General features: G+C 45.5%; 2 protein-coding genes across 3 annotated transcripts in view; both read left to right on the forward strand.

Annotated features, from left to right (window-relative positions):
* Positions 1-5,924, forward strand: part of LIPG (lipase G, endothelial type) — a gene marked incomplete at its 3' end in the record, with an annotated part of 29,188 nt that extends 23,264 nt beyond the window's left edge. The window contains exons 8-10 of one of the 2 annotated variants that reach the window (XM_083575678.1): positions 98-316; positions 1,369-1,473; positions 3,369-5,924. In XM_083575678.1, the coding sequence (XP_083431804.1) occupies positions 98-316; positions 1,369-1,473; positions 3,369-3,378 (334 nt within the window). Of the gene's footprint in view, positions 1-97; positions 317-1,368; positions 1,478-3,368 lie in introns of those variants that run through there. The other variant, XM_083575679.1, reaches the window with a different exon arrangement.
* The window catches only part of LOC310744435 (uncharacterized protein), a 399,988-nt gene that overhangs the window by 177,292 nt on the left and 198,998 nt on the right, over positions 1-23,698 (forward strand). The window lies entirely within an intron of this gene.

Genomic DNA, 23,698 nt, shown 5'->3' on the forward strand with positions numbered 1-23,698 from the left:
AACTAGGGGTGTTTCGCCGAAACCATAACATGCAAATATGAGTTGCTCCCTGCCTCTGTGCTTCCTTAACAAAACGTTGTGTTCCTCTTATTCTCAGGTTTGAGCAGATTGGCCTGAACTACACAAACACCTTCCTTGTCTATACTGAAGAAGATGTTGGCGATGTCTTGAAGATCAAGCTCACCTGGCAAGGATCCACTCAGTCCTGGTACAGCTTGTGGAGAGAGTTGAAAATGTACTGGACTCGGCCTGAGAATTCATCCAAGGAGCTCCAGATCAGGCGGATCCGTGTGAAATCTGGAGAAACTCAGCAGAAGTAAGCCCAGGGCACTAAGCAATTGAATGATTGCAAGCTCTGATTCAGACAAGACAATAGGATATGTTTTGGGGCTTGATAGAAACTCCAAAATCATCATCCTGCAGACGTCTCTTTAAGTATGTGTATTAACTTTTGAGTCACATAGCTCAGTTTGCATGTCACAGTAAACCGTGGTTAATGGATTACCATACATGCAACAGTATGGGCTGTTTTGCTCCTTTCCGTTATCACACGTGAGAAAGCAACCGCACTCCCTACCTTAGCGTCATGTCAGCTGGGGGATGGGGTTTGTTTCATGCAAACCATGGTCTGTTAGCCACGACCAGACCTCTGCTACAGATTGTGTTTTGCATGGAGAAAAACAAGCACAATTACTTATTTGGACAAAAAGCTAAGTCTGGGATCTTTGTTTCCCCTGTGATAGTGGGAGGAGCAAAAAACAACAACACAGACTGAAGCATCCATGGTCAACTGTTAGCTATGGCTTATCGTAATGAGGCCATCATGGTAAACCAAGCAAGGAGACTGCAGGCCTTTGATCTCCAATAGCCTGTGGGTTAAACCACAGAGCCTCAGGCTTGCCGATCAGAAGGTCAGCGGTTCGAATCCCTGTGATGGGGTGAGCTCCCGTTGCTCAGTCCCTGCTCCTGCCCACCTAGCAGTTCGAAAGCACATCAGAGTGCAAGTAGATAAATAGGTACTGCTCTGGCGGGAAGGTAAACAGCGTTTCCATGCGCTGCTCTGGTTCGCCAGAAGCGGCTTAGTCATGCTGGCCACATTACCTGGAAGCTGTATGCCGGCTCCCTCGGCCAATAAAGCGAGATGAGCGCCGCAACCCCAGAGTCGGCCACAACTGGACCTAATGGTCAGGTGTCCCTTTACCTTTACCTTTATACAGCCGAAGGTCTGTATCCATATCCACTCTTTGCAAATATAGGAACTGTCTTCATAAATCGAACCAAGCTCCAATGTTCTGTTCATCAAATGGTCAGCTAGATACTTTTAGTCTTGGGACTGTAGGAGTTACATATTTTGCATGTTTGTTTCAGGCTCACTTTTTGCGCAGAAGACCCCCAGAAGACCAATATATCTCCTGGTGAAGAACTCTGGTTCATAAAATGTCGAGATGGGTGGCTAAAGAGGAACCAAACAAGGTAAGCCTTGACAGGACCCCAAAGATGAATGTGCTGTTGGGTAATGGCTATGGTTCAGTGGCAGAGCAAGTGCTCTGAGTGCAGAAGATCCCAGATTCAGTCCCCAGCATCTTTGGGTAATGCTGGGAGAGACCTAGCTTGAAACCCTGCGCCCCAGGAAATACTGAACCAGATGACCCACTGATCTTACTTGGTGTAAGACAGTTTCCTATGCTCTTCTCTGCAGTACAGGAAGAATGCCATTTGTATGCATTTAGCTTGTGCACATTCAGCTTTACACATGTGGCAAACAACTTTTTAAAAATTAAAAAGGGGGTGGGATTCTGGGGGAAATGACTTTGGCAATCCCACCTTCCACTGAACCCATTGGGTTTTGACTATACAGTGGACGCTCGGGTTGCAAACGTGATCCGTGCGGAATGCACGTTCACAACCCGCAGCATCCGCAACCTACAGTGGCGCGTCTGCGCACGCAGGGGTTGCGATTCGGCACGTCTGCAAAGGGCGATTTAGCGCTTCTGCGCATGTGCAACTGTCGAAACCCGGAAGTAACCCATTCCAGTACTTCCGGGTTTCAGTGGTCCACAACGCGAAAAAACGCAACTTGAAGCGTCTGTAACCCAAGGTATGACTGTACACAATTTTTGCTTCAGGCTCAATCCTTAGAACATAACCGGTGCAAACATTGCAGGCCTACCGTATTTCAAAGTGTAACCTGCTGGTTTCATCGCAAGGTTCTCTGCTGACCTGGAGTTCAAGTAAACATGGAAGACTTGGAAGTTCCTACCATGTTTTTCTAAGATAACCAAGTAGGGCTGCCTTTACTTATGCCCTACTGCCTTGGAACAGAATGCATAGTCTCTGCTAGAGGTTTTCCTCAGGCTCTGCTCCCTGAAACTTTACTTTCAGGTAGTCCAGATGTTGTTGGACTACAACTCCCATCTTCCTTAGCCATTACCCATGCTGGCTAGGACTGATGGAGTTGGAAGTGCAGCAACGTTCAGAGGGTCCTACAATGGCTACCTCTGCTTCTGCTGGAAATGCCATGCATTGAGCTGAGGAACATCTGCATGCGTGCTCTGAGTATCAGTCCCTCCCCACAATGCATGAAGATACTGGATGATATAGCTCATTTTTGACAGTATAAAAGTAGTTGTACTCTAGAGCAGTGTTCCCCAACCTTGGGCCTCCAGCTGTTTTTGGACTACAATTCCCATCATCCTTGACCACTGGCCTTGCTAGCGAGGGATGATGGGAGTTGTAGTCCAAAAACAGCTGGAGGCCCAAGGTTGGGGAACACTGCTCTAGAGCATCTTGACTGTTGTGGGCGATATTCAGCTAAATTATTTGGCAAGCAGAATGACTTCTGCTTGCACCACAGGACTTTCGCTCATCTCCTTTCCTCGCACCATCGGCAAATCTGCTCCAGAGGGTTGAGGTATATTGCACAACAGATATAGGAGGGGCACAGGGGTCAAGGAGGGTGGGGGACTTCCTTTGCACAGTCAGAAGTTATTTTGGTGTGTGGGCACAGAGGGGATATCATGCAGCAAGTGATGCAACTCTGAATTTCACTTGTCAAGTGAGTTTTAATGTCTGCTTTAGAACGTCTCTTAACTGTCCCGTGGGATTTGAGTCAAGTCTTGCCAACGGAATGCTTTTATTGTAAGGCAAGTTTAACTTTTGTGTGGCTTATGGAAAGCTCCATTTTGTGGTTTTCCAGTCCTCAGCAAGTCTGCTGCCAATTAGGTCAAACCACACATTCCATAAGTTTCCACGAATGTCAGATTTGGCCCCGTGAAGACTTCTCGCCATTTTGCAATGTTGCCAGACTATATGAAATTTCATTCAAGCCATTTAAATCTTCTCCTCCCTGCTCCCTTCTCCACCTTTAGATCAGTATGAAGCATGCACTGAAATGTCCTCCTTGGATGACATTCTTCATTCATCCAGGACCTAACCAGCCAACTCAACAGGAGAAGGCAACTGCAGAAGACAAGCTCTGGGTGAAAAGATGTTGCTGCAAACTCTTTTTTAATTTTCTTTCTTGCTAGCACTTGCAACAGTTTGCTGTTTCAGGATGGATGTCCTCATTTCCAAGAACTGTGATGACATGGACATTATTTCTAGCAAAACCGGAGCACCACATATTTATGGCTTCAGTGGCTACCCTTAATAACTCCCTCCAACTCCCAAGAGCCTGTTACTAAACTTACCCTTCTTTGGGAGAGTCCTTAGGCACCTAAACCTCTTTATCCTGATAAGTTTTCATGTGCAAGCTCTGCCTTTGCACCATACTTTTCTAAAGGCTGATCTTTGCATTTGGACCAAACGTGTGGCGAAGTGTCTTGGAGACTGTATTATTTCAGACTGCAGGAATTGGGGCTCACATTTTGTCTCCTTTCTTCAAATCAAAATCCGCTTGTTTGTTCAAAACTATAAGGGCTGGAAGACCTGTTTCTAGCACATCTGTACCAAGTGGCAGGCTAGTTTTCAACATGCAGGAGGATTTATATGTGGGGCAGATATTCAGACGTATCTTCCCACTTACACACACATGCAGTGTGAAATGGTATATGGCAGGAATGTTGTGCCATGTGTCTTTCCTGAATATTCAGATCGCCCCTGCCTAGCGCGTAAGGAAGTTGAAACGTTAATGTGACAGACACTGTGTTGATTCTCAGCCCGTAGTATTTACTATTGTGTGGTGTTTTGTTGAGAGGGAAGCATACAAGCTGATCTTAAAAATTTCATGCATTGTTGAGGGACTTGAATTTCTCCAGGTGATTTTCTACACTACCACATGGGAAAACATTGTGTATACAGGAAGCAAATACTCATCACTGTGATAGTGGCTTCCATTTCCACCTCCAGCTTACACAATTAGGGGAGTTTGAAAGTATGAGCCAGCTTTTTGAGTACCTGAACCACCGAGTGAATAGTGCTTAGGTATCTACATTTACCAAGGAAAGAGAGGGGGATGGGATTACAACTACCTCCGTTCCATTTGAGTACAAAAATTCCCCAGATAACTTCTCTTTAATCACTTCACCCTGCACTCACACACTAAAAAAGATGTCCCTGAAAAGCATATATATATGTATTTCAAAACAAACTAGCATTCTAAACAAGCTTTGGTTTTGCGATGCAACAAATGCATTGCAGCAAAATGTTGTTGTGTGTACCCCTGTAAGGATTCCAGCCATCCCTGCCTTCAGGTTACTCCATTCCATAACCCCTCTTTGGTTTTCCATTCTGCCCTCAAGAGATGCTCAACGTTCTGTTGTCACTGGGCATGCTCCATCCTTATTGGGTCTTGAAGCCCTGTGCCTCGATTATCTCCCTGCCTGTTGTTAATCTCACTGCTTTGGCCCATGTATGGATCAGTCCTTTGGAGAATGAGTTCACTGTTACAAAAGAACAGGCAATTCTTCAACTTGCGGCCAGTTTCATGCTTTTTTAGGTCATGTCCTTTTAAACTCAGCCATCCCCAAGCTGTGGACTGTTAACAGAACTGCAAGGATGCTGGGGGAGATTGATTCAATAATAACCACAGAGGCTATGGCAAAGTACCCACCCAAAGCACGCACCCAACGAACAAGGTGACTCCCTACATCTCTGTGACTTAGCACAATGGTAACCTCCTCCCAGTCAGCTACACGCAAGCTGGCTGATCAATTAGGTATGATTGCAAGATTCAGTCATGCACATTTTCAAACACACACATGTAGGGTTGCCATATTTCAAAAAGTAAAAACCAGGACACCTCAAAAGTTGTTGAGCTTTTTTGTCAATTGACTTGCCTAAGATCCACAACAAAATGCCACCTTTCGGAAATTCTTCCCAGATGTTAATTCTGCCTTTGAAATCCTGATAAGATCTGGGAAAATCTGGGCATATGGCAGCCCTACACACACACACACATGAAAATGAGCGAAGTGTACCTCCAGTTGCAAAAAAAAGTGCCTTGGCCATAAAAAAAATTGTGTAATGTATGTACAAATATGCTACTACAGAATTACTCAGTTGGAAGCACACTATTGTGCACTGGAAAGCTAATGTTGGTTGGTATGAGAGGCGTCTGGATGAGGGGAACGGCTGCTGTTTTTAAAAAAAGGCTTTTCGCTGAGCACTTTTCAGTTGTTCTCTAGTCCAGTCCCAACCAAAGTCAAGATTTTTTCTTGGTCTCATAGAACTGAAGCCTTTGGCCACTTAGCTGTGATACGGGTGCCACTTATTTATTCAGTGGCGCTGAAGCCTTGTGCAGTTTACTGTGTATATAATGGGTTTTGTAAAACTTCTACCCCTCCCTATTTATTGTTTTTCCAGATGTGTGTTTTTGTACATATGTATAAAGAGTCTAACTTTTTTTGAATCTAACAAGTTTTTTATAAGCTTGAAGTGAAAAAAATAAACTTACGTGATTTCTTCTTTTTTGTAAAAAAGAAAAAGTGTTGTATTCCTGCTTCCTTTTATATGGGGGGGGGGGTTGTGTTCCATTATGAAGTAGGCTGGACTGAAACAGTCTTCGCCAAAAGCAGCCTGAAAACATTTTGTGCAAGGCAAGCCCAAAACTTTGTCCACTAACTAAACCACACTTGAATCAGGTGCGTCTGTAATGCTAAGCCAAACTATGGCTTGTTGTGAATTGTGTAGGTTTGTGGAGAGGAGATTGCAGTTGTCAGCTAAGCCTTGGTTTGAGCCTGAATCCAGGTTTGATGTGTGTCTTGCTCAGGGCAAACCATGAGCTGCAACCCTGGTTTATTATCGGTTTACATCTCGAGGACCTAAACCAGAGGCCATGCACTAAGCCAAACCTGCAATGTTACAACAATGTAATAATAAAATTACAATCATACCTCGCTTTGCGGCCAGGATCCGTTCCAGAGCCCCGGCCGCTAGCCGAAAAGGACGCAGGGCAAAGTGCCGCGTCTGCACGTGTGCGCAGAGCAGTTTGGGCTTCTGCGCATGCGCAAGCAGCAAACCCGGAAGTAACCTGTTCTGGTACTTCCGGGTTTGCCACAGACATTCGCTGGAATGGACGCTAGACAAGGAGGATGTTCGTGGAGATGTTACTGTACTAAAATTGGTTAATCAATTTACAATCAGAAAGATAAGGTGGTTCCTAACACAGGTGTCAGAGACCAGAGTAAGGAGGTGCACCATTGGCTGACACCAAAACCTGTACAATAACAGTGCTAGGTGCACCTATTTGGAGAGGGAATTCCACAGCTTAAGAGACTGCCATAGAATCATAGAGTTGGAAGAGACCACAAGGGCCATCGAGTCCAACCCCCTGCCAAGCAGGAAACACCATCAGAGCACTCCTGACATATGGTTGTCAAGCCTCTGCTTAAAGACCTCCAAAGAAGGAGACTCCACCACACTCCTTGGCAGCAAATTCCACTGTCGAACAGCTCTTACTGTCAGGAAGTTCTTCCTAATGTTTAGGTGGAATCTTCTTTCTTGTAGTTTGGATCCATTGCTCCGTGTCCGCTTCTCTGGAGCAGCAGAAAACAACCTTTCTCCCTCCTCTATGTGACATCCTTTTATATATTTGAACATGGCTATCATATCACCCCTTAACCTCCTCTTCTCCAGGCTAAACATGCCCAGCTCCCTTAGCCGTTCCTCATAAGGCATCGTTTCCAGGCCTTTGACCATTTTGGTTGCCCTCCTCTGGACACGTTCCAGTTTGTCAGTGTCCTTCTTGAACTGTGGTGCCCAGAACTGGACACAGTACTCCAGGTGAGGTCTGACCAGAGCAGAATACAGTGGCACTATTACTTCCCTTGATGAAAATGTTGCCTCTCAGAAAACGCTGCCCTCTCCTGGATTGCCACTCCCCAAACCTCCAAGGGCTTTGGAACCACCAAGAAGCCCCTCTGCCAATATTAACACCTGAGGGTCTCTCGGGAAGGAGGCAGCTTTGTGGAGCCTAAGTTATATCGGCTTGTAAATGGCAACAAAAGGGATGCGGGTGGTGCTGTGGGTTAAACCACAGAGCCTAGGACTTGCTGATCAGAAGGTTGGCGGTTCAAATCACCACGACTGGGTGAGCTCCCATTGCTCAGTCCCTGCTCCTGCCAACCTAGCAGTTCAAAAGCATGTCAAAGTGCAAGTAGATAAATAGGTACCACTCCAGCGGGAAGGTAAATGGCGTTGCCATGTGCTGCTCTGGTCCGCCAGAAGCGGCTTAGTCATGCCGGCCACATGACCTGGAAGCTATACGCCGGCTCCCTCGGCCAATAAAGCAAGATGAGTGCCGCAACCCCAGAGTCGGCCACGACTGGACCTAATGGTCAGGGGTCCCTTTACCTTTAAATGGCAACAAGTGCTCTTTGAATTGGGCTTGGAAAAGAACTGTCAACCAGCTCAGTCTGCTTCTATATATGGAAGGTTTGCTGGTCCTTTGAAGGAGTAAAATGTTTCTGGTCAACCCTGAGACAGAGAGCTATTTCCAACAGTGCTCTTTAAACTCTGTCACATCAGAAGGTCGGCAGTTCAAATCTGCACAACGGGGTGAGCTCCTGTAGCTCTGTCCCAGCTCCTGCCTACCTAGCAGTTCGAAAGCATGCCAGTGCAAGTAGATAAATAGGTACCGCTATAGTGGGAAGGTAAACAGCGTTTCCGTGTGCTCTGGTTTCCATCATGGTGTTTCCGTTGCCCTAGAAGCAGTTTAGTCATGCTGGCCACATGACCTGGAAAGCTGTCTGTGGAGAAACGCCGGCTCCCTTGGCCTGAAAGGGAGATGAGCACCACAACCCCATAGTCGCCTTTGATTGGACTTAACCATCCAGGGGTCCTTTACCTTTACCTTTTTACGTCTGGATCTTGCAATGGAGGTGGCTGTTTTACTGATGTCTGGCAAAACAGATTTAAAAGGGAACTTCCTCAAAGGTACTCTGATTTCATCCTCTCCAAAATTTATCCAGTGGAAAGAGGGAAACCCTATTCTATCCCCTCCAACATTTCTCTGATGAATCTAGGCACGTCCTACAAGCGGGACAGTCTGGGATCCAGTCAGAAACTGGGACAGCTTCTGTAATTCCGGGACTGTCCCTGGGAAATCGGGACACTTGTAGGGTATGTGATTTAGCCACTTCAAGGTTCCCACTGTAGGTTAAGGGGATGTGGGATGTACATTTTGGAATTAGGTTTTAGAAATAGCTGTTGAAAGGGCAGGAAGACCACTGCCAGGGTCCTCAGTGCCTCACAGCAGGGATAATCAACCTTTGGATATAGCGGTATAGAAGCCGGAATCAAAAGGGAGTTTTGTGGTGGTTCCTGGTTTGTTTTATCTTCACAATTGCTCTACTGTATGCTAGCCTCAATCTCATGCTACTCCAAACAGAACCCCTTCACAACAAAGACATCAAAGCGTCATTCCCCTTCTCCAATGTGATTTCCAGCCCACAAGCTCCCTCAAAAGACTGGTCTGTATAACCTATGACCCACCAGGATGAAAGCAGCCCATCAGCCTGGACTGCTGCACAATGGGCTCAGCAAATGTCTTGAGTCTGCTGCTCAGACTGCAAAAAATTGGGGGAGGGGGAGAGCATCTGGAAGGCCACAGAGTACATGGTTGGTGAGCTTTGGCAATTTTGCAGAGGAGAGTGATTTTGTGTTCGAATCCTGCTTCTCACAGGTATCTGGTTGGCTACTGTGAGAATAGGATGCTGGACTTGAGATGGCCCATTGTTTTGATCCAACATGGTTCTTTTTATGTTCTCAAACATCATTACTGACGTACTTGCACCTCTCATTTAAATCCATAGGACTTACAAATGCTTCCCTTTCTGTTGTTCCGTGCCCACCTTTTCTGAGCAGAGAGTTTTACAGCTGAGAATATGAATAGTCTTCAAAACTTCACATTTTTATTACCGTATTTTTCGCTCTATAAGATGCACCAGACCACAAGACGCACCTCGTTTTTGGAGGAGGAAAACAAGAAAAAAAATATTCTGAATCTCAGAAGCCAGAACAACAAGAGGGATCGCTGCGCAGTGAAAGCAGCAATCCCTCTTGCTGTTCTGGCTTCTGGGATAGCTGCACAGCCTGCATTCGCTCCATAAGACGCACACACATTTCCCCTTACTTTTTAGGAGGGAAAAAGTGAGTCTTATAGAGCAAAAAATGCAGTATTTCCTGCTTTCATTTTTTACAGGTAAGAGGCACCTCAACTTTCCCTCCTTGGATTGTAAACTTTGCCATGGCAGGTAGACCTCTCAACATATGTTTGTCAATGAAGCTCTTTAAGGTCATAATGTAATAAAAATGATGCCACTGAAAACAATAATAGAAGAGATGAGGACGCTTGCCAGCACATGATATAAGCCACAACCCGATATGTGAATGATTAACCATGGCTTAGTGTGACATGTGAACACACTCATTGCTTCACTCATAAGAACTCACAGGGAACAATTTGAAGAGAATGATATACATTAAAATATCTGAAACATCCCTTTCTGGCCATTGCTAGATATGGGTTATTGGACAAGAGGGATAATTAGCCTAATTCCTAACAATAGCTATACTTTGATGGAGTTTTCTTTCAAGCAACTTGCCCTTTGTTAACTAAAATAATACAGGCAAATCAAAAATAAATAGGAGAGGAGGCACAGGGGGGAAAATATATTAGCAAAAGACCTCCTTTCTGTTCTTGTTGAACACACCCTGCACAGTTTAGAAATCAACTAGCAATTTTGCAGAGGCTATCAGTCACGATGGGTGTATTTGTTTTGGCTGAGGCCTGGCACACTTCAGGCAGCCTTGCTACCCAAGAGGAAGATGTTCCGCATGTTTGCCTCCTCCCTGCGGTGTTCCAGCCACCACACCCTGGCCTTCATGTTGGCTGAAGGAAATTGAAGTGGCGTGAGTTAGGGTGCCTGGAATGAATGCGCCCTTGTCATTGGCAGAGGGTGAAAGAGCTCATGGAAATACCATGCATCACAAGTCATGCCTTTTGCCCCTTTCACTCGCTCCATCTTACACAGGGCTAGGCTGACATTTTATATTTCTTCCAGTAGCGGAAAGGTCATTTCAAGAGGGGGCACAAAGATTTCACAGTGAGGTCTGCTCTTGGATGAGCCTCATTTACGATAATCTTTATTGTCATTGTCCCGTACAGAACAACGAAATTGAAAATCTACATAAGACATTCAAAAACCAACAAGCCTGCTATCCCAGCTATCACAGCCTGGTTAACCCCCTGAAAACTCTGATACCCCATTTTTAAATACAATATACTCCCATAGAGACTCCTTACACTGCGTTTAAAACCAAAATCGCATTTGGATAGAAACTGCTTCTCAGGCGGCTAGTCCTAGTCTTTATAACCCTGTACCTTCTTCCAGAAGCTGAAAGAGATCATTTCCGGGGTGCGTACTATCCTGCACTATCTCTGCAGCTTTCTTATAGCACCAGCAAGCATAGATTTGATCCAAGGTGGGAAGAGTGCACCCAATTATTTTCTCCGCAGTCTTTACAACCCTGGACAGCATTGTTTTTCCCCTGACCGTGCAGCTCCCAAACCACACACACAGACCATAAGTTAGTACACTCTCACCAGTACAATGGTAAAATGCCATCAACAGGTCCTTTTGACCATGTTCATAGCTAAAAACAAGAGAGTGTTTTGTGGACACTTGTTGCGGTTCTTTGTTTGGTACTTCGTAGTAGCCACTAACTCGCCAAGAAACTTGCCCACCTAGTTCAACAAAGGTTTCAACCCTTGCTGGATCCAGAACCCCAGGAATTAGAAGAGACTCGGGCACCACGCAGGCTAACCCTGCAAGCTCACAACAGCATTATGAAAGTTACAGTCTCTTAAGATGGAAATCAAGCTATAGGATTGAGATGTGGGTTAAAATATCTAGATGAAACCAAAGGTTGGTTGCTGTGGTCATTTCATCTGCTACATGCTAGGAACACTTCCATATGGCACAGCTTTTTGGCAGAGAACGCCCAGTGATTAACAAACACAGACAAAAAAGAGGCAGCCATGCACCACTGAAGATTGCCAGGTTGTCTTGCTTATTTTTAGATTACTGTGTAAATTCTTCCCTCCAGCTGATTTGCACCTATCTATAATGAACCCCTTGGTCAGATCTCCTCCTTGTAATTCTGTTTCTTGTTACATAGCCTCTGAGAAGCGAACTGGGATTTTAAAATACACACAAAGAGCAGAACGGGCTCTACAGAACACTGTAGAGCTGGGCTTACTCCATGTCCCGCCCCCAAGACCCATTCAAAATTGTGTTTCAAAAGCAACCAAAGTTTCACTCTGAATTAATGCTCAGTATCTGCAATAATTTGCTTTGCAAGTGTATTTCAAACCCCTGTACCAAAATCTCACTGTCATCTTACATATAAAACTGGCCTTAAACTGATCTGCAATGACTTTTTAGGAAAGGCGCCTTTTCTCAGTCTTCACACTCTCCTCTGCAAAATGGGGATAACAACAACATTGGATTGCTTCACACTTTCAACAGCTACTGAATAAAGCGCCATGTTGATAGGGGCAGTTTGACATGCAGTGCATTAAAAAAGCTGGCACCTGTTCTTCACAACTGCTGAATAAATATGGTCTCTGCACCTGCAGATTATTGCCACAAACTATTTATTCATTCTCATAGTTTTTGGTTGCTTATACAACAAAACAACTGCAGACTGGATGTGAACAAAAGCAGTGGTGCTGGAAGAGGCAACAGTTGAACTGGGACCAAAAACAAGAGCTGCATTACCCTGATCTGTCAAATTCTGCATAATCTACTTTGATGTTAGGATATTGATGTTCCATTCCACCTTAACAGACATGTGGAATTGTTGTATGTCACATGTCTGTTTACACTCCAGCACAGCTTGCTGGGAACTTCTGTGTGTGTGTATAGCTTTTGCTTATGCTGCTTGCTTGGACATGGAAGGGAGAAGACATGTTTTTCCTCTTGTCCTGATGTATGCTGAATTAACTGCTTGTAAATATGCTTTACACAGCCTCTCCCTGCCACTTCTGTTGTGTGTTTACTCTGCTGAGTTGCGTGCCCAGCTTCTGAAGCTTCTGAAGCTCTGGGTCGCAGATTCATGCTGCACCAAGGACTGGAGTTTGGCCGGCACGTCAGCCAGTGGCATAGCTGTCAAGTGTCCCTTATTTGAAGGGACAGTCCCTTATTCCAGCGCCATGTCCCGCTGCTGTCCCTTATTGATGGATGTCCCTTAAATGTCCCTTAAATGATGTCCCTTAAATTTCAAAGGAAGCAGCTCCTCTCCCTCCCTCCCTGCCGGCCAGGGAGGAGGGAGGCTCCAACTGTGTTGCTTGGCTGTGTGGCTCACCCAATAAGAAGTCTAAGAACGACTGGGGAGTGGAGCTTGCATGCCTTGTGTGTGGCTAGTTAATGCAAGCTGAGGGAGTTTTTGAATGCTGGACGCCATTTTGTTGCACGTGCTGCTGCAAACTTTGCAGTGCAAAGCCAGGCCGGGGAGCCATCTTAAGTTGAGTCTGCATAGGCCTTGTGGTGCATGTGATTCAGATTCTATTCAGTTGAACCTCTGGTTACAAAGTTGGTTGGACAGTGTTCTCGAAGCTACCAGCATGAGTTTGACCAGACTGCAGGAGGACAGGAAGACTGGAGTGCCTGGAACAGGTGAGGCTGCAGGTCCCTTATTTTGGCTGCTGGTCCCTTATTTTCAAATCTGTAAGTTGACAGCTATGGCCAGTGGGCTGGAGCCAGCTGGGGGCTTGCCAGTTGCCCCCAGTTCCTTAGCAGCATCCCAACACTCCAGGGCTGAGGTCTCCCTGCACATCACTGCAATGTTAGAGTCAAGAATTGAACAATATCATTTGCTTTCCCTCAGGAGGTGGTGGGTTTTCCTTCCTTGGAGATTTCTAAGCAGAGGTTGGACGGTCAACTGTCATGGATGCATCAGTTGAGATTCCTGCATTGCAGGGGGTTGGACTAGATGACCCTTTGGCTCCCTTCCAACTCTATGATTCTATGCTCTCAGTCCATTCTCTGGGCCAGATTATTCCCTGGGCCATGTTGCTGAATAGTATACTTGCTGATGTAATGCCTTTAAAGGCAACTAACTGTTTACAAGCTGCTCATTCTGATCTTTACCGCCTCCTCCATTTAATGTTTAATAGGCTTTGCACATAAATAAAATTAGGTTACCATTGTGAATCAATTTCTATCTATGAAGAATGGGAAAGGTTGTGGAATGAAAGGATAGAATTTATAGCCTGTATGCTTTGAAAGAGAATATGATGAAAATGATGTATAGATGGTATATTACACCAGTGAAATTAGCTAAAATGTAAAAGACAAATAATAAATGTTGGAACTGTAAAGAAAAAGAAGGAACATTTTATCATATGTGGTGGGAATGTAAAAAAGTAAAGAACTTCTGGGAAATGATATATAATGAGATGACAAAGATGCTGAAATATACATTTTTTTAAAAACCAGAAGCATTTTTACTTGGTATTATAGGTGGACATTAATAGGCAAGATGTTAAATTGTTTTTATATGCAACAACTGTGACAAGAGTATTGTTAGCCCAGAAATGGAAACAAGAAGAAATTCCGATGAAAGAAGAATGGCAGGCAAAATCAATGGACTATGCAGAATTGGACAAAATGACAGGAAGGATTTGAAACCTGCTGGACCAGAGATTTACAGAAGATTGGAAGAAGTATATGAATTATTTGAAGGGCAACTGTAATCAGCAAATTACGCTAGTAGGACTACAGGAAGTTTTGTAAGGAGAAATATACGAAGTCTTACAAAGTAGAAAAAGATAGAGATATTGGTTATGAGTTTGAAATGTAATAGGGAAGATAAAAAATGCATACTGAGAGATTAGATTGGAAAATTTTCAGAAAGGATTGGTGGAAGTAAAAAATTTGAATAAGATGTAAAAGTATGTTTAATTACTGTTGAAAATGATATGTTAAAAAAACTAATACAAATTTATATATATATATAAAGGAATCAATTTCTATCTCCTTCTCCCTGGGACTCTTCTTCCCCTAGCTTCTTGAGCTTATCCACAATTTAGTATAAAATGTACAGCTGCTGCTCCGTTGTAGAGCAAGAAATCCGGAAGTCTTCCCACAAGGAAGCACTTCATTCGAAGTCCTTGAACTTCCTGACACCCAGTTTGTGTGTTTTGTTGCTGAGAAAAATGTGCTTGAAATCTTGAGTGCTCTTTGGACTGTGGTTACATAAATGTCATTGCAATTGCCTATTAGTGCCTAGTGTGATATCAATAGTCTCTCAGGCTCATCTCTTAAAAGATGTATTTAATTTACTTGAGAGGTTGATCCCTCCCCTCAGTGGCAGACTTTGGGCTCTCAAATTTCAGTGAAACCCTATGTGATGCCAAAATTCAGCATTCCCCGCCTCTTGCGCTCCGTTCTAAAACATTGTTTGGGCACCCCCCACAGTGTGGTGCCCAGTGCGACCGCACCGGTCATGCCACCCTAAAACCACCTCTGCTCCTCTGCTCTACAGTACAAGCATGGGAAAACTTTTGGTCCTCTCCCTTAAAGAAAACAAAGATGCCATCTATCATAGCATGGGAGGGCCATAGCTCAATGCTGGGGCACCTTAAAAGGTCCTACGTATTGGCATGCCCTGCACTTTCAAAGAGAGCCTGCTGCCAACAGAGAAAGACATCGTCCTCTTGCCAGCATCAAAGTAAAATTCAGGGGCCAGTCTGCTTGGCTACTGCATGTGGAACAGGAGCAAGGCGCATCATCTTATAATTCACGTCAGGCGCCAAAATATATTGAGCCAGCCTGCATTGCTCTAAACTCCTGTGCTCATTCTGGCATTGCCGCTCCAATCTTGCAATTCTTTCAAATGGTTTATTTACTGAGCATTCATCCTGATTTGTAGGGAGTTTAGGCAAATGGGTCTCTCCAGACTTGTGGGTTTTCTTTGCAGCCTATCAATGACACATATCAGTGCCAAAGTAATGGATTTGTACTGGACCATCCACAAATCATTCTACTTTATTAGTGTGCCTGCCATGCTTTCTAATGTTACCACATGACGGTCGTCTGGAGGAGCACTCTTGCACTATAGCATAGCCAAAGCAGGACAAAATAGAAACTGGAATATTTGCAGTGTGAAAAAGTGACCGCATTTCAACAGGAAGAGGAGCCTATGGGATACACACTGACTGGAAACTAAGAGCCCTTTTGGAGCCTGAATTTGCTGGTATATGTTTGAATCTGCCCCGAAAATAGTCTGGAAACACTCTGGGAGTCCTCTTTGGCTGCTCATGCTCAGACCATGTGCTAGAAAGACAAGCGAGGCAGATCTCGCAACTCTGAAGTTTAGTTAGAACTGTTAAGATTGTGACACAGAGCACCTAAGGAACACCGTGACTAGTGTCACGGCTAAAAAGTGGCCGCTGTTTCTTTAATGCTAAAAGAACTAAGTCAGCATGAGTCAGCGGCCTACAATAACTCATGCAACCTTTCACTAAATTGTACCTGCATATATAGAGTGGTCAATGTTAGTGTTGGGTGTGGGTGGGTTGGATGGTAGAAAGCTGGTTATGTTTGGTGTGTGTAAAAGCTGTCAGTCGTGGTTGGAGAAGAAGACTTTTTAAGAATAAAAGCAGCAATATTCTGCAAGAATGTTGTTGTTGTTTAGTCGTTTAGTCGTGTCCAACCCAGAGAGTTTCACTGTAAATGGAAAGGTGAGGTACAATATAATTAAGCAAAACAAAATAGGAACTCCACCTGTTGAGTTTCCTCCAGTGAGGCAACACATTTTGTCAATTTCTCTGTTGTTTTATCATCACAAGAAGTCTGAGAGGTAGCCTGTTGTTGTTGCTTAGTCGTTTAGTCGTATCCGACTCTTCGTGACCCCATGGACCACAGCACGCCAGGCACTCCTGTCTTCCACTGCCTCCCACAGTTTGGTTAAACTCATGCTGGTAGCTTCTATAACACTGTCCAACCATCTCGTCCTCTGTCGTCCCCTTCTCCTTGTGCCCTCCATCTTTCCCAACATCAGGGTCTTTTCCAGGGAGTCTTCTCTTCTCATGAGGTGGCCAAAGTATTGGAGTCTCAGCTTCAGGATCTGTTCTGCAAGAACAAGAATACTCTTTCTCAAAGACTCTTTTGTGCCAACTAAGGTCTGAGGACTAGGCAAAGGAGTAAAAAGGTCAGAACCTTTTTCCTTTTCAGACACTGACAAGCAGGACAAAATAGAAACTGGAATATTTGCAGTGTGAAAAAGTGGCAGGATTTCAACAGGAAGACGAGCCTATGGGATACACACTGACTGGAAACTAAGAGCCCTGAAACTTTTGGAGCATCCCCAATACAATAAGGAGCACAGATCATCACGAATATACAATGAAAGGAGCATGTGAAGGGCCTTGGTATTGCATCAAACAAAGACATTATTCCACTATGTCTAATCCATTTCCTTATCACTTTCCCAACAGCAACAAGTCGAATCTTTTGGGGAAGTGAGTCTGTTTTTGCAAGACAATCAACTTTAATTGCACAACCTGAATTTGCTGGTATGTGTTTGAATCTGCCCCCAAAATAGTCTGGAAATGCTCTGGGAGTCCTCTTTGGCTGCTCATGCTCAGACCATGTGCTAGAAAGACAAGCGAGGCAGATCTCGCAACTCTGAAATTTAGTCAGAACTGTTAAGATTGTGACACAGAGCACCTAAGGAACACCAGTGGGGAAGTATATGAGCCAAGTATATCGTGCATAGCTGCCGTTCCCCACACAAAGTCCCAAATGCCAGCGGATGTTTATTTTCGTACTTTAAATCATGCTTTCAGGGTGAGCACACAGTGATGACAAGCACATGTGAACGCCTGCTTCGGTTAGCAGGCTGTCTGAAGCATGAACTCCTGGACTCTCTAGCTGTGGTGAGGCCAGGAGGTGGGTTAATTTACTTACTCCCTGAACTTGGCATGGGCTGGTTGCTCCTAACGCCACCCAGGGAGTTAGCACTCAGCCAAGGGGATTGAATGGCACATCACCAGGCTGAGAAAAGGACCACTCGGTATGTTAAGAGACAGCGAGCAGATGCCTGGACATCTGTCTTCCTGGCAATGTCTCGCTTTCCACAACATGCGATGTGACATCATTGGGCATTTCTCCACCTCTGCAGCCGACAGCAAATGATTGGGGTGTGTGTGTGGAGGCAGCGAAACACACAGTGTGGTTAAGATGTAGTGTCATGTCTCGCGTAAGAGTTTCTAGGAACAGAGAGAAGGAGATACAGGCCAGCTGTGGCTCCACGTCAGTTGTGATGCCTGCTTTGACCCTGAGGAAAGAACGAGATGTTATCTCTCTCATACACACACAGAGAGTTCTGCTTGCCTTGGAATGAAACATGGGAAGATGCCTTCTTCCAAGTTATATGAGAGGTTCATCTCGATCAGTATCCTTGCCTCCTGGCATGGGCAGTAGGTAGATCTGCATCTGCTGGTGGAGCTTAGCTCATTTACAATAGATCAGGAAGGCTTCACGACTAGCAGCAATTAAAAAGGTTTCTTTCCCAATTTAAGGACTGTTTGAATAAATATTGTAATATAAAAAATTAGAAATTACTTGAAAGAAACAAATAGGCCTAGGATTAAACTAAGTTATAATGAAATAAATGGGATTTAGAATGTTAAGAAAAGTGAATAAGATGAACTATAATTGGAAATTGTTTTAGTTTAATAATGATATTGGAAAGCTGTTACTTTTAATTACAAGAAAACTCAGAAGGGAGGGAATTGAGGAAGTCAACCAAGATGTTTAAAAGGTTGGATTTGTGAAGAATTAAGTTTGTTGTTATTGTTTATCTGTTTATTGTTCCCTTTTTTTCTTTTTCTTTTTCTGTTTTTGTGTATCATTTTGCTTTGTGGTTTGTGTTATCATTGTGGAAAATCTAATTAAAAACATATTATTATTTAAAAAAAGTTACTTTCCCACATACATGCTGAACACAAATGCTTGCAGGGGGCGGGAGACACACAATGGAGCTAAGGTTTTGTGTGAAGGGACCTGTGTGTTGCTTCTCCTGCTGATCACAGCTTCCTGAACCCAGCAGGCATTCCAGGACACTCTTTTCCTTAATTTTTAGCATCATATGTTCATCCCATGGAGTCACTATTTTGCACCTGGCTCTGGTCAGCGGACCTTGGATTTCTAGTTTTTTAAAAAGTATATCCTGTAATTCTGTAGTCTGACCATTATTGGTGCTCTTAACTGGACTAAGCATCCTCTCTTACCACCGGCTGGTTTTCATTTGTGTTGGATTGGCATACACAGGCCCGGGGCACCTCGAGGGCATTCCACAAATGGGGAGCCACTGCAGAGAAGGCCTCTCATGTAGTTCAGAGATCTCTGGAGCCCACAACGCTGGCTATTCCTGCTCAAGGCAGTGCTGCCGATTGCAGCATTTTCTTCTTTCTTTCTAGCCAAGACACCCAAGAACCTGTTATTTGAAAAGTAGATGTAGAAACTCCTGAGCTGAAGCTTCTGTGGAAAAGGCCGTCTGGGGCCTGACGTGTCCCTCCCCACCGCTTCCCAAGGCGATACACACGTGGTCATTAACCAGAAACAACCACTCAGCATTTTGGAGCCAAGACCATCCTCTGGTTTTTGAAGGCACGCACAACAGCCAATGCCATCTCCAGCACTATCTGCTGCTGGCTCATGTCTGTGTCACCAAGCCAATCTCCAGAATAATGGAAACAAGGTCAAGGGCAGCCAACAACAAATAAGCACCAAATTAATTTCTTGCGGTAGCCAATACACAGGGAAATCGCAACAGCATCAGCAGAAAGGAAGGGAACTTCAGAGGAGGGTGGAAAGATGGGTTTTTTGAGGTGATCAGTTTGAGTGTGTCTCCGCTTTTGTCAAACAGTCTAGCACAGAGATCCCCAAACTAAGGCCCGCGGGCCAAATAAGGCCCGAGAGACTTGTTGATCCGGCCTGTGGCGACCCCCGCCGCCTGCTGCCGCCGCCCGCTCTTACCGGCACTGTGCTGTTCGGCTGCCCACTTGTGGGTAGGAGCACCGGAAATAGCTTGTGCACATGCGCCAGCGTTATTTCCGGTGCACATCGGGGTCGGAGGAGGCCCGTGCACATGCACACAAGCTATTTCCGGTGCTCCTCTGACCTGGAAGTGCTCAGGAAATAGTGTGTGCGCATGCGTATGGGCACGTGCTCCCCCGCCCTCCGGCCCGCCGCTTGATCAGCGCTGGAGACACCTGCCCGAGGTTTGCTGACCCCTGTCTAGCACATCCAGACTCGCTGAATGGAAATGGATAGACCAGGGCAGTCCAATGTGTGGCCCAAGGTGTCAAATGAGCGGCAGCATTTGACACCCGCCCAGACCTTGCACTGCCTTCCCAAAGCCAAGTAAGCAAGGTGCTGGGCTTTGGGAAGGAGTTGTGAGAGCTCTGACAGGGTCCTAGACTCCTCCTCCCTCCTTCCCAAAGCCTACTTAATGTTTTCCCAGCTTTGGAGTGGAGATGTGAGGGCTCTAGCCCCCTCCAGAGCCTCATGCCCCCTTCCCAAAGCCCAGCACCTTACTTATCCGCCTTTGGGAAGGCAGCATGAAAGCTTGGAGCGGCATCAAATTTTGTCCTCACTCCCCCCCTCCCATGCACAAGGCAGTGTGCGGCCCATGGATTCTGTGTCGAAGTACGCTTGCGGCCCACTTGGTATGAAAAGTTGGACCACCCTGAGGAGATTTCACCCCTCCCATATCCAAGAATCTGCTGATGTTCTCTGCTGATTCTCCAGAGAGGAGGGGGCGGTTTCTGCTCTCTACTTATTCCGCTCCAGCCTCACATCAAACACTCGGAGAGAGAGAGAGACTAAGAGTCGGAGAGAGAGAGACTGAGTGTTAAAGAGAGATCGTGTGTATAGATAAGGTTGCTGCTAAGAGCAGTTGCAGACACTCAGTACAGTTCAGCATTTTTCGTTTAGACCTCATTTAGCTCTGTATATAGTTGTTTATTATAGTTGTAGATAGAATAAAGAAGATATTCTACAGAGCTGCTCTCTGAGTCGTCTATACTCTGCTAGACTCTGCTGTGCGACGACTGTCTTCTTGTGAAAGTGAATCCGGTGCTCACAACTCCAAGCTGTGAGTCCACAGCACTTTGACCTGTTCCTGTGCAGAAGGTGGTCTCTGGAAGTGCTACCCAGCTCGCCTAGCCCAGCCGGGGCTGAAGTGGATGAGTCCAGTTGGTGACACTGGCTCAAGGGCGATGCTGACACACCCTGGGATAGACTGTTGGTTAGGAAGCAGGAAGGGCTGTGGCTTAGTAGTAGATCCTTTGCCTTGCAAACAGATGGTGCCAGATTCAATCCCTGGCATCTCTAAGAAAGAGTGCTCCTCCTCACTGACACCACAGGTGTAAATGTGTCTGGCATTGGAGAGCCGGACTTGCACTTATGACAAGCCAATACACAGTTATGGATGCATAAGACCCACAGAAATCACATCCCCTCCAAGTGTCCAGATTTTCCATGGACAGTCCCGGAATCACAAAAGCCACCCCAGCTTCTGATTTGATCCTGGAATGTTCAGCTCAGTTGGCACTTGTCCCAAGCAGCAGCAGCAGTGAGGGAGCATCCCGTTGCCCAGGGTCAGATTTAGGTGTGATGAGTCCCTAAGCTACTGAAGGTAATGGGGCCCTTTATATATCCAGCTGTCCTTTGTCAACAACAAATTGCAGCTGTTTTTTGTGTTAAATATATGCTATATGGTAATTTATGGACCTAATAGGTATCGAAAGCCATTTGCGCATGTTGCCATGCAACCAGTCCATGCAGAATGTAGGCACCCTATATATAGAAAGGAGCAAACCAGTGATTATTTTAGGGAGCAGGCTAGCAGGCGGGGCCCATTACTTACATTATAGGAGCCTACACAACACAACACAACACAACACAACACAAAACAAAACAAAACAAAACAAAACAAAACAAAACAAAACAAAACAAAACAAAACAAAAAACACTGTTGCTGCATGTAGGTTTTATTTTATTTGTTTTTTATCTTATATTTTGGAAATGTACATCCAGGGTTTTTTTCCTTTAAATTTTTTGGGGGCCCCCAAGAGAGTGGGGCCCTAAGATATAGTTTGTTTAGCTTTTATGTAAATCCGGCACTGCCGTTGTCTCTCCATGGCCACTGCTGCCCGCTTCCTCCCTTGGGCAGCTCGTAGTTGCAGCTGGAGAGCAGGCAAGAGGAGGGGAGGCTACCACTGCTGAGCCCCAGCCCTGTGTGCCACAGCGACTCTGAGGGGAAGGCAGAGGGCAGAGCCGCCCTGGGCAGGAAGAAAGGGGGAGCGGAGCAGAGCTCAAGAAGTCTTTTTCTATTTTTAAAAAAATGCTTTGTGCGTCCACATCCATTCCTGCCTCTTTCTAAAATCCATTTACAGGTATGTATTTTTCTTTTTGCATGTCTACCAAAGAATATAAGGGATGTGGGTGGCGCTGTGGGTTAAACCACAGAGCCTAGGACTTGCCAATCAGAAGGTCGGCGGTTCGAATCCCCGCGACGGGGTAAGCTCCCGTTGTTCGGTCCCTGCTCCTGCCCAACTAGCAGTTCTAAAGCACGTCAAAGTGCAATTAGATAAATAAGTACCTCTCCAGCGGGAAGGTAAATGGCGTTTCCATGTGCTGCTCTGGTTCGCCAGAAGCAGCTTAGTCATGCTGGCCACATGACCCGGAAGCTGTACGCCGGCTCCCTCGGCCAATAAAGCGAGATGGGCGCCGCAACCCCAGAGTCGTCCGCGACTGGACCTAACAGTCAGGGGTACCTTTACCAAAGAATAATATAAAATATAATTGGGATTAAGGGCATGCATGCTGTGTGGTGTGGTGGGGGCACTCGCCCTTCTTCTGATACAAAATGCTCTGTGGGTGAAGTGGGGGGACAGACCAAAAAACAGGGGGTTGAGGAGGGTCAGTTGCAGGAGGGAGTAAGAAATGTCCTTATTTTCATCTGAAAAATGTTGGAAGGTATGAAATAGGGCATAAATGTACCTCAGCCTGTGTGGGATTGCGGCTAGCTGGGCTGGGGGGGCTGGTTGGATCAGGAGGATCTTGGGGAGGGAGGAGCCCAGCAACCCCCGGGAGGGACTGGGTGGGTTGGTGCCAGCTGTGTCAAGGCCTTGGGAGTCTGAAACCCTGGTAAGCCACTGCCAGTCAGTGCAGACAATATTCAGCTTGATGGATCAATGGTCTGACTCAGGGGTCAGCAAACTTTTTCAGCAGGGGGCCTGTCCACTGTCCCTCAGACCTTGTGGTGGGCTGGACTATATTTTGGGGGTGAAATGAATGAATTCCTATGCCCCGCAAATAACCCAGAGATGCATTTTAAATAAAAGGACACATTCTACTCATGTAAAAACACCAGACAGGCCCCACAAATAACCCAGAGATGCATTTTAAATAAAAGGACACATTCTACTCATGTAAAAACATGCTGATTCTCGGACCATCCGCGGGCCAGATTTAGAAAGCAATTGGGCTGGATCCGGCCCCTGGGCCTTAGTTTGCCTACCCATGGCCTGACTCTTCGATTTATCCACACTTCAGTTTATCCCGTTCCTAGAAAGCAAGGGTCTGCATTTGCCCCACAGCTTTCCCCTGAAAAACACATCACTGAACTGGAATAAACAGCCATCTTCAGCAAACCCAATTGCCATTTGTTCCAATTTGGCTGCAAAGAGTGGGTTTCCCTGGGGGGAAGTGGCAGAGCAAAGGGGGCATATGAATGAGCCCTTGGGATAAAGCAAATCCCTGTGTTCCTGTAAATACCAATCCTCTGGAGACTGGGGCAACTTCAGGGAGCTGGAGGCCATAAACTGAGGATATTTGCTCCAAAATGTAAAGGTTTGTTCTTTAGCCACTTCTCAGTGGGATTACGTTATGCTACATTTATTTAATTTATAGACCACTTTTAGTTCCAAAGACACTCCCCACCCCGCCCCGAGCAGCGATAAGAATATGCTATGAAAGGAAAATACAATGAAAGATGTAGATACTGTTGTGCTTGTATAATATGTGAAAATAAAGAGGAGGGATATTTGACAGGTCAGGACCTCCACATCTGGCATAGGCTGCCATTGCAGATGTATCACAACAGCTACATGAATATTTAAAAATTGCGCTGTCAGAGCAATGCTGGAGATGAGGAGTTGAATAATGTTCTTGTTCCAGGG

Source organism: Podarcis filfolensis (assembly GCF_964270895.1).
Source record: "Podarcis filfolensis genome assembly, chromosome: 11".
In the NCBI taxonomy this organism is placed as follows: Eukaryota; Metazoa; Chordata; class Lepidosauria; order Squamata; family Lacertidae; genus Podarcis; species Podarcis filfolensis.